The sequence below is a fragment of the Canis aureus genome, chromosome 33 (genome assembly GCF_053574225.1).
Source record: "Canis aureus isolate CA01 chromosome 33, VMU_Caureus_v.1.0, whole genome shotgun sequence".
Classification (NCBI taxonomy): domain Eukaryota; kingdom Metazoa; phylum Chordata; class Mammalia; order Carnivora; family Canidae; genus Canis; species Canis aureus.
The window spans coordinates 15,887,336-15,906,021 of NC_135643.1; the positions used below are offsets into that span (position 1 = coordinate 15,887,336).

Below are 18,686 nucleotides of genomic sequence, written 5' to 3' on the forward strand. Positions count from 1 at the left end.
GCACTGGACAAAATGACTAGAAGAAGAATTCACCAGAAAAGAAAGAACCATATGTAATACTCTCTGCAACAAATCTAATGGTTGTGGATTTAAGTAAGATGTTGGAGATAGAATTTATGATTACAATTATACAATTACTTGTTGGGCTTGACAAAGCATAAAACTAGAGAATCTCTTACTGCAGAAATTAGATCTAATCAGACCAAAATTAAAAATACTCTGAGATGCAATCTAAACTGTATGCTCTAATAGCTAGGGTAAATGAAGCAGAAGAGAAAGTAAGTGACAAAGAATATAAGGTAAGAGAAAGGAAGGAAGCTGAGGAAAAGAGAGAAAAACAATTAAGAGACCATGAAGAGGAACTTGGAGAATTAAGTGATAGTTTGAAAAGGATAACATCCATATTATTGGTATTCCAGAGTGCGTATAGAGAAAGAGAGGACCAGAAGGTATGTTTTAACAAATCATAGCTGAGAATTTCTCTATCTAGGGAAGGAAACAGTCATTCATACCCAAGAGATAGAGAGGACCCTCCCCAAATAAACAAAACCTGGTCAATACCCCAACATATAATAGTGAAACTTCCATATTTCAGAGATAAAGAGAAAATGCTAAAAGCAGCCTGAGACAAGAGATTCCTAACATTTAGGACGAGACATATCAGATTAACAGCATACCTATCCACAGAGACCTGTCAGAGCAGAAAGGGCTGGCATGATACATTAGGGTACTAAATGAGAAAAACATGCAGCCAAAAATACTTTATCCAGCAAGAGTGTCATTCAGAATAGAAGGATAGATAACTAGCTTCCAGGACAGACAGAAACTAAGTGAATATTATGTGACCACCAAATCAGCCCTGCAAGAAATATTAAGGGGGGACCCTATAAGAGAAGAAGGGAGCCCAAAGAAACAGGGAAAATCTGCAGAAACAAGGACCATACAGGTAATATAATGACACTAAATTAATAACTTTTAATAGTTACTCTAAAAGTGCATGATCTAAAAGGTCCAGCCAAAAGACACAGGGTGTCAGACTGGATAAAATAAGTCAGACCCATCTCTATGCTGTCTACAAGATACTCATTTTAGATCTAAGGACACCTTCAAACTATAAAGGAGTGGTTGGAGAATTGATTACCATGCAAATGGACCTCAAAAGAATGCTGGAGTAGCAATCCTCCTATCAGATAAATTTGATTTTAAACCAAAGACTGTACTAAGAGATGAAGAGGGACACTATATTATACTTAAAGGATCTATGCAACAAGAATACCTAACAATTATAAATATTTATGCCCCTAATATGGGAGTATGCAATTATATCAACCAATTAATAACCAAGTAAAGAGACACATAGATAGTAATACATCAATATTGGGAGACTTCAACACTCCACTCTCGGCAAAGGACAGATCTTCTAGGCCAAAGATCATCAAAGAAACAAGGGCCTCTGAATGACACACTGGACCAAATGGACTTCATGGATATATACAGAAAATTCCATTCTAATCCAACAGAATACACATTCTTCTCAACTGCACATGGAACTCTGTACATAATAAATCACATACTGGGTCACAAATCAGGTCTCAGCCAGTACTAAAAGATTGAGATTTTCCCCTGCATATTTTCAGACCACAATGCTTTGAAACTAGAAATCAATTAGAAGAAGAATTTTTTTTTTTCAAGAAGAAATTTGGAAGGCAATCAAACACTTGGAGGTTAAACAGCATCTACTGAAAGATGAATGAGTCAACCAGGAAATTAGAGAAGTAATAAAAAGATTCATGGAAAGTAATGAAATGAAAATACAACTGTTCAAATTTTTTGGGATACAGGAAAGGTGGTCCTAAGCGGGAAATGCATTGCAATACAAGCCTCTCTCAAAAAGTGGGAAAAAACTCAAATTCAAAAGCTAACCTTCCTTTAGGAAATGGAGAAATACAAGCAAATAAAGCCTAAACCAAGCAGGAGAAGAGAAATAATAAGGGTTTGGGTAGAACTCAAGCAAATAGAGATCAGAATAATTGTAGAACAGATCTACAAAACCAGGAGCTGGTTGTTTGAAGGAATTAATAAGGTAGACAAACCCCTAAAAGTCTTATTAAAGGAGTGTGGGTCACTTCAACCAGTCAGAAGACCAAGGCCCTGAGCACATTTATTGTCTTTCAGTACAGGGCAGTGTCTCAAGGGCTCTTGTATCCTGGGAATATGACAGTATGTATTAATAAAATATTTGTGAATATTCTTAAAAAGAAAAGACTTATTAAAAAGAAGAAAAAGACTCAAATTAATAAAATAATGAATTAAAGAGGAGAGATAACAACCTATACCAAGAAAATACAAATGATTTTAAATATGTATTATGAGCAAGTATATGCCAACAAATTAGGCAATCTGGTAGAAATGGATGCATTCCTGGAAACTTATAAATTACCAAAACTAATTCAGGAAGAAATAGAAAACTTGAACAGAACACAATAACCAGCAAAGAAAGTAAAGCAGTCCTCTAAAACCTCCCAAGAAACAAAAGTATAAGGCCAAGTGGCTTCCTGGGGGAATTCTCACAAATATTTAAAGAAGAGATAATACCTATTTTACGAAAACTGTTTCAAAATATAGAAATGGAAAGAAAACTTCTAAACTCTGTGAGGCAAGCATTACCTTGATCCTGAAACCAGAATTCAATGACTCCACCAAAAAGGAGCATTACAGACTCATATCCCTTTTGAACATGTCTGCAAAAAATTCTCACCAAGATACTAGCCATAGGATCCAACAGTATATTAAGATTATTCACCACGACCAGGTGAGATTTATCCCTGTGATGCAAGGGTAGTTCAACCTTAATAAATCAATCAATGTGATAGATCACATTAATAAAAGAAAAGACAAGAACCATATGATCCTCTCAATTGATGTAGAGAAAGCAATCCATCATCGTTTCCTGATTAAAACTCTTCAAAGTGTAGGGATAAAGGAAACATTCCTCAATATCATAAAATCCATCTTGAAAAGCCCACAGCAAATACTGCTCTCTCTCTCTCTCTCTCTCTCTCTCTCTTTTTTTGCAAATACTGTTCTCATGGAGAAAAACTGAGATCTTTTCCCTTAAGGTCAAGAGCAGGACAAAGATGCCCACTTTCACCACTGTCATTCAACATAGTTCTAGAAGTCCTAGCCTCAACAATTAGACAACAACAACAACAAAAAAATAAAAATAAAAGGCATTCAAACTGGCAAAAAAGAAATCAAACTCCCACTCTTTGCAGATGCCATGATATTATATATGGAGATCCCAAATGACTCCACCCCCAAATTGCTAGAACTCCTATAGGAATTCAAAAGTAGGATGCAACATATCATGTCATTGATTTGGACTGTCTAAAGAGGCGAATTAAGGGCACAGTTTGAAGGCGTTCATTGTCTCTTTTATCAACATATATTAATTTAAAAGCAGAATATTTTTTTCCTCAGCAGTGAACTAAGTTTTGAACATAGATACACATTCTTAGTATAAAAGCTATAGGTTTTTAAATTTAGAAAGTTCTATATTCAAGTCCTAGTTAATTTACTTTTTAACTTTGTGATTCGGTAATTCACCTTGTGAATTACATTGTGATTCTGTAATTTGGTATCCTTATCTGTAAAATGAGGATGAAAAGAGCTATGTAAACAGGGATTTCAAAGTTTAAATATATTATTACTCTTAAGAATAAAACAATGGTGGGCAGCCCTGGTGCCTCAGCAGTTTAGCGCCGCCTTCGGCCTGGGGTGTGATCCTGGAGAGCCGGCATCGAGTCCCACGTCGGGTTCCTTGCATGAAGCCTGCTTCTCCCTCTGCCTGTGTCTCTGCCTCTCTCTCTCTCTCTCTGCCATGAATAAATAAATAAAATCTTAAAAAAAAAAAAAAGAATAAAACAATGGCAAGCATACATATGCCACTTTGGCCATATTTGTAATACTTGTTTTATGTAGGAAATTAAAACAGTACTTGAAAGTTTATTTCTTTTAAATATTTGACTTGTAAATGGTAAAAAACTATGAGACAGATCTTTATAGATGAGTGAAATTGGGACTCTTCTGCAAACACTTACAGCTATTAAATACAGCACCCCCCTCCAAAATATTGTCATTCTCATAAGGAAACTCATGTCTCACTTACTGTTGGCTAGTCTACAGTTATAATAGAACCACTGTTTTTTCACTGTTCGTGAAATATTTTGTAGGGCAACTTCCTAGCAATACCTATATGTTGCTTCCTAATACATCTCCTTATTCAGTATATAAAACAGCCCAAAGTAGGACATGATGGGAAAAAAAGTTCATAGGTTCCCATAACATTTTTGGTTTTACATGTTAAAGGTACTCTTATAATAAAGAAGATAAAAAAAAGTACAAGTGGATTCAGAGTTAATCAAACTATGACGTTTGAGATTTATGTCAGAAGGGTACCTTTTTCCTACTTGAAATAGGCCACCTGGAGCCTTCTTTTCTTTAGAAATGAAGACAATGCTTTACAGTTCTAAAATGCTTAATTTCAAGTGACTTATATAAGTCAACTCAGATTTTAAATTACTTATTTTTAACTAGAAGCAGGCTGAATTTTTGACTTAGGCATAAAAATAGATTTTTACTATGTAGAAGACAGCCTAAGCTAAATTATTTATATGTAAAATGAGTTTTACTCTCCCAAGAGCATAGAATTCACACTGTATTTTCATGTAGGTATTTCTTTTATATATGATTTTACTTATAGTACCATATACCAGTTCTCATACTTTTTTATGGTAATTAAAGGTACATTAAAAAGATCTAGGGTATTGTTACAAAAGAAAAAAAATATATCTGTTCAATCTAAAAATATCTGCAAGTCTCCCCAGAGAACGTGCTTTTCAAGAAGCTACTTTCTTACAATTTTTTTTTTTTTTGAAAGTGCATCTTTTTCAGTTTGGGAGCTGTTTGAATCTCTATGCAATGTCTAAAAAGTCTCTTTTCAGAAACCAGTTCTTCTTTTTCTTGCCAGGGTAGTTACATTTGCAATAATAGGACATTGGTTCAAATAAATGTATGATACGCAGAAAGGGACTAAAACAAGATATAAGGCTCTGGATTACTTGGCAGATTCAATATGAAAACATGGAAAATAATTTAAAGAGTTAAACAACTCCTTTCTTTTCCAATTTTTTAGTGGTAAAATACACATAACATAAAATTTATTCATTAACCATTATTGAGTATACAGTTTGGCTGTATTCAATACATTCATAATGTTGTGCTACCATTACCACTATGTTTTTAAAACTCCTTTCATCTTGTAGAACTGAAACTTTATACCTATTTACACAAAAACTCTCCATTCGCTTCTCCCTTAGCCCCGAACTCCACCATTCTCCTTTCTATCTCTATGATTTTGACTACTCTCAGCATTTCATTTAAGTGGATTCATATAGTATTTGTTTTATCATAACTGGCTTATTTCGCTTAGCATAGCATCCTCAAAGTTCATCCATATTGTACCGTATGTCAAAATTTCCTTCATTCTTATGACTGAATAATATTTCATTGTATGTATACATCACATTTTGCTTGTCCATTCATCCATCCATAAACACTTAGGTTGCTTCCATGTTTTAGCTATTGAGAATAATGATACTATGAACCTGAGAGTACAAATATCTCTTCAAGACCCTGCTTTCAATTTTTTGAGACATATAGTCTTAAGTGCAAATGTTGGGTTACATCATAATTCTGTTTTCTTTCTTTCATTCTTACTTTTTTCTTTCTTTCTTTCTTTTCTTTCTTTCTTTCTTCCTTTTTTTTTTTTTTAGGACCACCATGTTGTTTTCTATATATCAGCTGTACCTTATTACAGTGGTACTGAAGGGTTCCAGTTTGTCAGGTCCTTGCAAACACTTGTTATTTCTAGCTATTTTTGATGGTATCCTTTCTAATTAGTATGAGATGGTATCTCAGTGTAGTTTTGATATGCATTTTCCATAATGATTGGTGATGTTGGTTATCTTTTCATGAACTTACTGAACACTTATATTTTCTTTGGAAAAATGTCTGTTCAAATTTTGTCCATTTTTGAACTAGATTATTTTTTGTTGAGTGTTTTTTTAAGATTTTTATTCATTCATGAGAGAGACAGAGAGACACAGAGAGAGAGGCAGAGACACAGGCAGAGGAAGAAGCAGGCTCCATGCAAGGAGCCTGATGTGGGACTCGTTCCTGGGACTCTAGGATCATGCCCTAGGCCAAAGGCAGGTGCTAAACCGCTGAGCCACCCAGGGATCCCTATTTTTTGTTGAGTTTTAAGAGTTCTCTGTATATCTGGATATTAATTTATCAGATATATGATTTACAAATATTTTGTGAGTCTCTTGCACACAGTATATAGTTGGATCATTTTTTTTTAAGCCACTTTGCCAAATTGTTTTGACTGGAGAGTTTATAACATTTACATATGAAATAATTACTAAGAAGGGACTTCTGTCATTTTGCTATTTGTTTTCTTTGAGTCTTAGTTTACTGTCTCTCATTTTTTGTATCACCGTCTTCTTTTTTGTGAAGTTGTTTTTTGGGTAACATTTAAAATTTTATATTTTAACATTTAAACATTTAAATTCCTATCTCACTTACTTTTGTGTATGTTCCATAGCTGTTATCTTTGTAGTCACCACATGGATTATACTTAACATCCTAAAGTTATAACAGTCCACTTAACAGTCCATTTATACCAGCTGTACTTTAATAATGTATAAACACTCTGTTCCTGTCCTTTGTAACTCCATCCCCAGCTCTTTCAGTTGTTGATGCCACAAAATTACATTTATATTCATTGTGTGTCCCAGAATATAACCTAATATTTTTAAAAAATCTGTTAGTCTCTTAAATTATGTAGAAAACCAAACTTACAATAATACTATCTTCTACACTGATAATTACTTTTTATAAAATATATATTAGTGTCTTAAATTATGTTGAAATTTTAAAAATGGAGTTAAAAATTGTCATTACAATAATGCTGACTTTAATAATTGCCCATGTATTTACCTTTACCATGATATCTATTTCTTCATGTGGCTTTGAGGTGCTTATGACATGTCTTTCATTTCAACCTGCAGGACTCCCTTTTGCTTTTCTTGCAGAGTAGGTCTAACGATAATGAATACTCTCAACGTTTATCTGAGTATATCTTAATTTTTACCTTAATTTTGCCTGCTGAGTCTGTCCTCCAAAAATTCTAATGAGAATGTTGATAATACTATTGAGGATGCCTTGCGTTATGAGTGTGTTCTCTCTTGCTGCTTTCAAGATTTTTTCTCTGTGTGTTTGGCTTTTGAAAGTTTGATTATAATGTTTTTTGGTGAGTCTCTTTGACTCTCTTTGTTGGAGTTCACTGAATTGCTTGGTTGTTTATATCTGTCTTTTACCAAATTTTGGACATTTTAAGCTAATCTTGCCGCAGTTATTCTTTCTTTTCCTTTCTTTCTTTCTTTTCCTTTGAGAATTCCACAATGTGTGTGTTGGTCTTCTTGATGTTGTCTCACAGGTCCCTTAGATTCTGTTCACTTTTCTTCAGTCCTTTTTTTTTTTCTTTCCTTCTTTTTTTCTCAGACTTGGTAATCTCCATTGTTATATCTTTAAGTTCACTGACTCTTTCTTTTGCCAGCTCTTCGAGTCCTTCTTGGGAATTTTTCATTTCTATTCCTGTACTTTTCAGCTCCAGAATTTGTTTTTGTTTTCTCTTTAGGTTTTTTTTTTTTTTTTCTCTTTAGGTTTTCAATACCTTTGTTGGTATTGTAATTTGCCCCTCCATTGTTTTCTTGACTTTATTCACATCTTTCTTTAGTTCAGTGATCATCTTTAAGGCAGCTGTTTTAAAATCTTTCTCTAATAGCCCTACCACTAGGTATTTTTTCTGGGATGATTTCTGCTGACTTAAATTTTTCCTTTAGGGCTTCTGAGTGTCTCAGTCATTTAAGCATCTGCCTTCAGCTTAGGTCATGATCTCAAGATCCTGGGATCCAGGCCCACATCAGGCTTCCTGTTCAGTGGGGAGCCTGTTTCTCCCTCTCCCTCTGCCTGCCATTCCCCTTGCTTGTGGTCTCTTTCTCTCTGTCTCTGTCAAATAAATAAATAAAATCTTTAAATTGTTCCATAAAATGGACCATATTTTCCTCTTTTCTTCAAATACCATATGATTTTTTTTGTTGAAAATTGGTTATTCAACCAAAAAATAGAGTAACTCTGAGTAACTCTGAGTCACATTCTCCTTTTTCTTTTTTCTCAGAACTTGTTGTTTTTTGTTTCTGTTTTGTTTTTAATTATTATAGGTCATCTCCCTTTCAAGGATCTGCCTGAAATGTAAATTTAAGGTCTTTTCAGTTCTTGTCCCGACCTGTGTCTTTTTCTAGGCATGTACATTGACATTTTCAATTTTCCTGTATATATAGCTGCTTTTCAATGTCCTGGTTGGTAATTTTGGCTCCCAAAGGAGAAAAAGAATGAATAAAGGGGGAAAATATGAGTGGTGACTCTAAGTCTTTTGGAAGTCCCTTCAGCCAGAGAGGGAGGGGCTTGCAATAGTGAAGGGGAATGCGCAAGAGTGGTTCCCTGTCTCTTTTTCTACCTCAAAATCAGAAGCAACAGTCAGCCATCTGAACCAGAGCACAGATCCCTTGTGTTTAGAGGGCAGAATTCTTTTTGCCTATCCTGGCTCCCATAAGCTGTATATGCAAGGTGTTCCTAGAAAGGCTTAAAATTATAGCTGCCTACCAAATGGCTAAGAGGTTAAAGATGGTTAGTTTTTACTGTCCTAAAGGCTGAAATTGACCAAAATTTACTACAGTTTATCCTCTAAGCCTTTCTTTGGAATTTGTAATCCTTTAATATATTTCAGACTTCCAAAATAGTTACATCAAACAGAATCTACCAATACAATTATTGTCTAGATAGGGAAACAAATTCCTTGTGCTTCCCATTCCACCATCTTCCCAGAATTCTCTGTAAATAGTGATATTTTAAAAAAATATTTATTTATATATTTTGGAGATAGAGCATGTGTGCACATGCCAGTTGGGGCAGGGGCAGAGGGAGAGAATCTTCAAGCAAACTCGACACTTAGCATAAAGTCTTATATGGGGCTCAATCCCATGACCCATGAGATCATGACCTAAGCTGAAACCAAGAGTGAGTCGCTCTACTGACTGTGCCACCCAAGTGCCCCAATAGTGCTATTTTAATAAAGAAAAAATATAGATTATTAATTTCTCAATATTTAGTGTTCTTTTAAAAATTACCAACAATTCTTATTAGAAGAGCTGATGTGTAATATTTATTCCTCAAACACTAGACTTACATAGAAATGCATAATCTATCCAGGGATGATCTATATTCCAACATAAAATGATTATGTTTAATATTAGCTTCCTATTACCTCCACATGGATGAGTCAGATTCCTTAAGCAGCCTACATTTCCTTTTGCTCCACAGACATCTGGGAAACATAGAGCAAAGTCAGATATTCAAGTGAAAATATCAGTTCATAGGTGCTTTGGGTTTCTGTATAACTTTACAAGAATTCCAAATGAAATAAGAATTCAAATGTCATTGGGGAGTTGGGCTGAGTAAAACGCCTGTCTTCAAATGAAGAACCCCTTCATGAATTTCACTTATCTCACACTGTGATGGAATGTTACTACATAAATTCCAACATAAATCCCTTTGTCTGAAATCATAGGAGATAATCATTGAAAATTTGGATTTTTGGTCTATGATTTGCTCTTACCTTAAGTTACTTTATGATAATATTTTGAGAAAAAATGAAAATATAAAGGTATCTACAATATATTTTTTTCAAAATATTATAATATACTTTCAAGTATTTATGTATAATCATTTTAATGGTTTGCATGTAATTTTATGTCTTTATATCTTTCCACACCATATCCCTAACTAATTCCTTCTGTGATCTTGGCACTATCTTCTTTGAACTGATTATCTATCTTTAAAACAAGAATGATGCTTACGTATAAACTAGATAATTATGGTGGATAAAGTGGAAGTTAATATTGTAATGTACTTCAGACTCAGAAAAAAGTGCTAAGTAATCTTTAGACACTGAGAGATAATGAACCTGTTAGTTTCTATACCTGGTCACAATTTGAATATTACATACCCAAGTAAATTATTAGAGGCCTTTAATATATAAATGACTTTGGCATTGTCATTCTATCAGATTCATTAGTCCCTTAAATGAAAAAAAATCTAATTCCTTAAAAAATGAAAGTCTAGAGATTCGTTCCGAACCCTGCATTTAAGAACATATCGAAGTGCAGTGCATATGTTACCAGAGTCCACTTAACATTCCTCGAAAGTAACTGTAAAAATTGTCATTTAATCTAGTGTTTAAAAATTTACCTCAATTTAATTCATTATATATATGAGGCTATTGAAAAAGAAAAATTAAGCATAAATTTGAGTAAAAATTGTGTAAATACTTGAACTAAACTACTCTTTAAATAGTATAGCATAAATCATTGCGGTAAATATTGCATCTACAAAACTACGCAAAAAATATTATTTGAAGACTTTAAAAAATGTTTTAGAATATTTTATTTATTTATTTATTCATAAGAGACACACAGAGAGCGAGGAAGAGAGAGAGAGAGACAGAGGGAGAAGCAAGCTTCCTGCAGGGAGCCCAATGTGGGACTCAATCCTAGACCAGGGATCACACCTGAGCTGAAGGCAGACGCTCAACCACTGAGCCACCTAGGTGTCCCTTACTTTTTTTTTTTTTTAATGATAGTCACAGAGAGAGAGAGAGAGAGACAGAGAGACAGAGAGAGACAGAGACACAGGCAGAGGGAGAAGTAGGCTCCATGCACGAGGAGCCCAATGTGGGACTCGATCCCGGGTCTCCAGGATTGCGCCCTGGGCCAAAGGCAGGTGCTAAACCGTTGCGCCACCCAGGGATCTCCATCCCTTACTTTTATAAGCTAGTCCTAGTTAATAAAACTTTCTCCAACAAAAGAATTATAAGGTATTTGAGAATTTTAACATTCAAATACAATTTTTATTGTGAAAGTCAAGAAAATAAAAATATTCCTATTATTTGATAATACAGAAATTTATAATAATGAGTATATTGCCATATATTAAGCTCACAATTTTTTTAATAAAATAATTTTTATTGGTGTTCAATTTACCAACATACAGAATAACACCCAGTGCTCATCCCGTCAAGTGTCCCCCTCAGTTTTTTAAGGAAGGTTTGAAACTGAGAGCTGTGAATTCTGTGAGTCATTACTAGCTTTGGATTTGCAAAAGGTTAATTAATCTGAGCCTCATTTTTCATCAGAGGTTTTTCATCAAAACTGAATGACATAATACCAGTTAACCACTTAGTACAGTGCTTATTACTCACACATGTTAATTGCTTTCACTATTATTATTTCAATTATTATGAACTTGATAGAAACACAACAGATTAAAAATGTCTCTGATTCAAGGTAATATTTGCTAATTGTTCATGAATTTGGTGTATATCCAGCATTTCCTTTCCGATATTTAGAGTTATTGTTTTGATTTGCTTCTTTAGTCAGAGTGTGAAGGATTAGATAAGGTAAACTGAGGAAAATACATCTTTTGGTGAAAGGGGAAAGAGTTCTAAAAACCCTACTTCATGCCTGTCAGGATATCAGCACAGAACATATTGGTAATATTTCTGTTGAATGAGAAGGGACTACGGAAAACATTTGTAATACAGAATTAATTTGTGGAAGATATCTCGATGTAATTAGTATTATCTGGACAGATAGTTGTTTATCTGTGTATGTATGTATACATACACACATACTATCTTAATTGTAATAATATCCCACTGAAAGAGTATTCTAGATGCTCAATTAGAGATGCCAAATGGTATAGAAAATGCTTATTTCATTTGCTTACAATTCTGTTCATTTTTCTTGCTGTCTAAAAGTATGGAACACGTTTAACCTTGTTTCTTCCTTGAACTGAGAGCAATTTAAGTAGAGGGTGAAATACAGGGGAAATCTGATTTTTGAAGTGTTTATAATATCTTTTGTGCCTATTTGAAGTGTATGTACAATTTTTACTGACATAGTGTGTATATCATTAATAGATTATATATTTTTATATTAGTAGATGATATATTTTAACAAAAAAGTTTAAAGATCTTTTAATTTGGATATTTGTACAACACACAGCTAATGTATATACAGAGTGCATTATTTAAATTAAAAAAACCCACCTACTTGTGAATAGTAGCATCTAAAACAATGAATATATACAATGATTTAACAAATCTGAATAGCTCTAAAGAACTATAATCCCTACTCTGACCACTCAGTTGTCCCAAAGCAGAGGGTTTTGCTTTTTTTCTTTATTTAACCTCATAAGTTAAATTGTTAATGCCTCTAGGGCAAATGCAATTCATTTTATGTGAAAATAGTCTTATGTTCAAGTTTTGCTTGATTCTTTAATTTTCAGTACTTCATAGCTTATAGTAAATGAATATGATATGTTAATCACCAGAGGTAATGCTAGTTTTTGAGTGTGTATATTTTTACACACAAACATAAGTACATATATAGATGAATGACATGGTGTATTATATATGTAATATATATATACATACATAAATATATCTGACATTATATGTATGTATGTTTTTTCCTAAAGTAAATGCTTGAAATGAAAAAGAAAGCATAATCTGGAAGAAATAGCTCCAAATTTGAAACTACCAAACCTAAATTCCTTCTCCATTCCTTATAACTTTTGGCTGTGTAATTTTGTTCAAATCACTTAAACTCTTTCACTATATTTTCTGAAGAAATGGAGTTTGTGTATACCACCTTTAAGATTTATTTCAGCTATAAGTCTATGAAATCTCCAGTTGCCCAGTTCCATTGTCAACTTTAATATGTTCTGATTCAACATGTAATAGATTTCAACTGCCTTGTCGGCAAATTATTTGTTAAGAAACAAAGAGGCTTGATTTTAATTATCTGTGTTGAGGGAAGGATATTTTGAGGGGTGGTTTGCTGGATGCATGGATGTATGGGAAAGAAAAAAGAGAAGAGGAAAACATGCACAGAGGGCAAAGCCAAGAGAGTATATTCTGTTGCCTCAAAGAAAAATAAAGAGTCATTTCATAGGCACTTTTGAAAAGTTTATTCCTTTTTTTTAAAAGATTTATTTATTTATTTATTTATTATTTATTTATTTATTTATTCATGAGAGACACCGAGAGAGAGGCAGAGACAGAGGCAGAGACAGAGGCAGGAGGAAGAAGCAGGCTCCATGCAGGGAACCCGATATGGGACCTGATCCCGGATTCTGGGATCATGCCCTGAGCCAAAGGCAGACACTCAACCGCTGAGCCACCCAGGTGTCTGCTTTCAATTTTTAGAATTATTTATTTTAAAGTTTTTTTTTTGTAATTAGTTATATGAAATGTGATATACAGATCTAAGAATCCCAACTGTAGAAAAATTTCAAGACATATATCAAAACATTTCTCAATATTTTTAGGGAAAACTCTGAGCGAGATGAAGACATTTTCCTCCATTATCTTACCAGCTGAACAATGTTTCCTCCACTTGCCGCTTATATGTATAAGAAAAAAATTAAATATTCAAACTAAAAATACAAGTGCATGATTAATACCTTGCTGAATAATTTGAGTATTCTGGAGTCATGATAATGCCTGTGATAATAAATTCACTGGCAAGTACATTAGAAAGTCTACTTTTATTTTAATTTAGAGTTAGTTGTAACTCAATTTTTTACTCCTGTCTTTGAATCTAGTTATCCTGTTTTATAATATTGTGTCCAACCAAACATAAACAAAGACTTATCAATTACTATTTCTTGACTATCTAATATATCCAGTGCCCTGTTATACACTGAAAGTATAAAAATACTTTTATATATTTTATATAGTTGCTATAATTTCTATGCTAGTGAGACAAGCATCCATCCATCCATGATGGAGACAATACCCTGAATAAAGGCTTGAGGGTAAAAATGCTTCTAAGCTTAATTTCTTAAAGCTTCTAATGTTTTTGAGAATTATGGTAAAAAAGCTTCTAAGCTTTAATTTCTTAAACCTTCTAATGTTTTTGAGAAAAATGGAGTTGATCAGGTTAGTTGCTTCTAATAATGTTTGATTTAGCAAACATATTTGTAAATATTAATTTGTGTAAAATAATTTTATAGTATAAAATACTGACTTGTACAGAACACTCTACACAACAAGCAAAAAAGATGACATCAGGGTAGTTTTAACATTACCATAAACTGTAATTCTTTACTTTCTAAGATATAAGAAGACAAGTAAACATGATGTAGCTTGTATTTAAAAACATATATGTGAGATGCATTGGTGACTCGGTTGGTTAAGTGCCCAACTATTAATTTCAGCTCAGGTCATGATCTCAGGGTTGTTGGATCAAGCTCCAAGATGGTCTTCATGCTAAGTCTGCCTGGGATTCCATCTCTCTTCACTCTGCCTCTCCCCCTTACATGCTTTTTCTCTCTCTCTTTCTCTCTCTCTCTCTCTAAGTAATTTTTTTAGAATCTCTTTTTAAAATATTTTATTTATTTATTCATGAGACACACAGAGAGAGGCAGAAACATAGGCAGAGGTAGAAGCAGGCTTCCTGTGAGGAGTCTGATGCGGGATGCGATCCAGGACCCCGGGGTCATGACCTGAGCCAAAGGCAGGTGCTCAACCACTGAGGCACCCAGGCATCCCTAAAAATAAATAAAATAATTAAAAACATAATAAAACATGTATGCACCTGGCTTGTGTATGTCACTCTCTTTGTATAAGGATAAGAAAAGCCTTTATCCCCCCTCATGGATGGAACAGATCATCAGTCCCTATAATGGACATGACTGATTACAAATTGGTATAATGGGAATATTTAGGAGGTGTTTCTTATCTGCTTTAGTGCTTGGTTATTCTTCCTTCCATTTTGACCAGTGTGAATTGTAGTGTATAATCTGCTGATCACGTTGTGTGTGTGTGTGTGTGTTAAGTGGTGGAAGAATTATTTCATCCTCACAATAAGTTTAATCTGCATTTCTCCTCAAGGTTGTAAAATTAAACTAAAAAAAAAAAACTAAACTAAAAACTAAAAAAGAAATAAAGGTCATAAAAATAGCTGGGAAAGAACAAGATGCTGCGACATCATGTTAACTCTATAGTTAGGAATGTTGCATTTGAGGAACTTTATAAATTTCAGAAAAAGCAAATCTAAGATATTTGATACCAGATTAGGCTGGTAATATATGTGTATAGATAGAAAGGATAAGGAGATGGCATTCCTATGCTACTGAAAGTGCATGAAATAAGAAAAGAACCATTTTTGTGAGGTTCTGCCTGTGGATCTCACTGAGCTGTTTTCAAAATACTTGTGCTTAATACAAAATGCTGCATATACTCTTTTGGTTAAAAGCCAAATCTAAGATGCGATTTTATAGGTAAAGGAAAAAGTAAACAAGTAACTGGATCTGAAGTGTTAATAGTATTTCTTGTTGTTTGGTTATACTCTGTACAGTAAGATGAAACGTTTCTTCTCTGTACTTCCTGCTGTTTGCAGAAAGATGAACTGCTTCTTTTGTGTGTTTCTTTCAGTGTATCCTAATTCAGCATGGAATGACTAAGTCGCTATCATTTCTATAGGTTTCATATATATATATGATTTTATTTTATTTATTCATGAGAGAGAGAGATGCAGAGACACAGTCAGAGGGAGAAGCAGGTTCCATGTAGAGAGCCTGCCGTGGGACTTGATCCCAGGTCTCCACGCCCTGGAGTGAAGGCGGCGCTAAACCGCTGAGCCACCCAGGCTGCCCTATATTTTGATTATATTAATAAAATATTAAAATACCCTGACTGGGCACCTGGGTGGCTCAGTTAATTAAGCATCTGCCTTCAGCTCAGATCATGATCCCAAAGTCTTGGTATCAAGCCCTGAGTCGGGCCCTCTCCTCAGTGCGGAGCCTGCTCTCCCTCTGCCTTTGCTTGGCAGTCCACCTACTTGTGCACTCTCTCTCTTTCTCTCTCTGTCAAATAAACAAATAAAACAAAATAAAAATCCTGACTAATAGATATATAATAATATAATTAAGGAATACTTTATATATCAATTTAAAAAATTATTCGTCCTTTCCCATGTTCTTAGCCTCAGCAGATAAAGTATACTTAGGAAATAGAAAGCAAGGGCTTGAAGAGGCTGTTCAAAGTTAGTAAAATCCATACAAATTTATAAAAGAGCAGAGACAAAAGAAAGCTAGGTTCACACAAAAAGCCTGTTAGACACTCTGCCTTCTCTAGTGAAAGTTAATAATTGTCTCCCCATCCTGAGGCCACCTAAGATGAAGAGGCAAAAGTAACCTGCCACACTTGTCAGAAATGGACAAAGTTCATCCTTGCTTTATCATGTATTGACTATAATAATGCATGTTTAATATCATGATCTGTCTTTCATTAGAAGGCTTTGGGCTTCAGTCATAAATGCATAAAATCAGCAGAAGTGTCATATAAAATGTCTGCTTCTATGTATACATATGAGTATAGATATAAACATATGTATATTTGTGTCTGTATATATAGCTTATGTCTATCTTTCTATATGTGTGTACATAGTACCTGTATTGTATTTACATATGGAAAAAAATACATTTTAATAAACACAATTTAATTTTTGTATTTACACACTACAAAGAATATTATAATCAAGAACAATATTATGTGTAGGGAGATACGTATGTGGATATGTATGTGTAGTCATTTCTTTATTGTGTTATTGACCCTGGGATGTATGTCTTTTTTTACCCAGAGGAAATTCATTTCGTTCACTCAAAAAGGCAAAAAGTACATTGTCCCAGTATTTATATTTTAAAAATAGACAATTTAAAAATGTGTTCCTGCTTAGAACTAGCAGAATCAGAATGAACACAAATAAAGCATATGTGGCCATATGGGAAAGAATCTCCCAGATTTTCAATGAAGTCCTCATAAAATACTTTTATTTCCTATGGGTAGAATTTCTGAAAGGCACTATCCTATAATGATTTAGAGCAGACATTGGAGTCAAGACTCTGGCCCTTGTTCCTTTGAAATATTCCTTGCACTGAAACTTAATTTTCATAACTGTATGTATATATAGTAGTATGTGTATCACATAATAATTTTAAGGATTGAATGAGATTCTGCAGTATAGAAAAATGATTATTAGAAAATGTTAAGTACTGTTTGGATTACAGCATTTAAAAATAAGAAAACGCTAAGATTTATCGAAAGTTTACTATTCAGTTAGCAAAATTTATTTACATTTTACATGGATAATCTTACTTAATGCAGTTAATAACCCTTACAGATAGATACTATTATTAGATTTTACAGATGATGAATTGAGGGTTTAGAATTTGAATCCCATGTTCAAGATCCTATGCTTAACAAGCGGCGGTCAGAATTTGAAATCAATTTACTCCTAGAATGTGTTTAACCAATACCCTGCTGACATGCAATCATTCAAATAGAAGTTAGCCACAACTCTTATCATCATTATTATTGTATGTGAGTGTACAGGCCATAATTATCCACTAGGATTTTTGTTAATTCTTCATGGAGTATTTCCCAAATTACCTCTCTCAAAGGCTTGTATGTGTCTAAATTTTCTATAAATATTATTAAATTTGCTACCATAAAAGATACTTAAACCCTTGTTCAAAATAAAAAGAAAGGAAGTAAAAAGAAAAATGAAAAATAAGTTAAGATCACAATAGAAGTCTGATTTCCTTTACACTGTGTGAATGGCTCTCAAGAAGTTTCCTGATTTTATCTCCTATTATTTAGAAAAATATTCTTCAAACTATGAACTCCTAAAGATACCATGATACGAAACATCTAAAGTATTAGCCACTTTGTTCTGCAAGAGCTTTTTGGACTTACATTGTCTTTCAAAGCTTTTCCTGAAATAACACTTTGATGTACTATTCATCATTTCCATTTGGAAGAAGTAACTACATTCCTGCTTAGCTATTACACTGCTTCCAGTACAGTGTGTTTCAGTAATAAATAAAGTGCATGCTTTAAGTGGAAGTATACATTTTTCAAATATATATATCTCTGGCATATTTCCAGAAAGTATGACAGGATGTTTATGTTATTGTTTAATGGCAACACTCACTTCTTTCTAGGAGCAATTTTTGATGAATCTGCCAAAAAGGATGATGAGGTGTTTCGCACAGCAGTTGGTGACCTCAACCAGAATGAAGAGATTTTACAAACTGAAAAAATCACATTTTCGGTGACATTTGTTGATGGAAGCAACCCTTTCCAAGCAGTTCAAGAAGGTAAGGTCTAACAGCAGTTCAGTTTTTATTTTGTTTGTGTTTTGGTTCAATTTAAATGCGATAAAATTAGATTTGTAAAAGGCCATCAACATGGACGTCATTTTTGCATCTTTGCTGCATTGCTTTTCTTCAACAATGCTTTTTGTAGATGTTAATCCTGAATTCTGCTTCTGAAGGGGCAGGGTGTGGAAAGTTGTTTTAATTGAAGTATATGTGACAATGAACATAGTATTTCCAGGAAAAGCTTTATAATATTTTATGACCGCAGTGTACATTAA

The 18,686-nt window shown here is 33.7% G+C and overlaps 1 protein-coding gene across 3 annotated transcripts in view; it reads left to right on the forward strand.

The window, feature by feature from the left end:
- GRID2 (glutamate ionotropic receptor delta type subunit 2) overlaps positions 1–18,686 on the forward strand; it is a 1,464,312-nt gene that overhangs the window by 278,887 nt on the left and 1,166,739 nt on the right. For all 3 annotated transcript variants that reach the window (XM_077882884.1, XM_077882885.1, XM_077882883.1), the window contains exon 2: positions 18,253–18,408. In XM_077882884.1, coding sequence (XP_077739010.1) covers positions 18,253–18,408 — 156 coding nt within the window. The remainder of the gene's footprint in view (positions 1–18,252; positions 18,409–18,686) is intronic.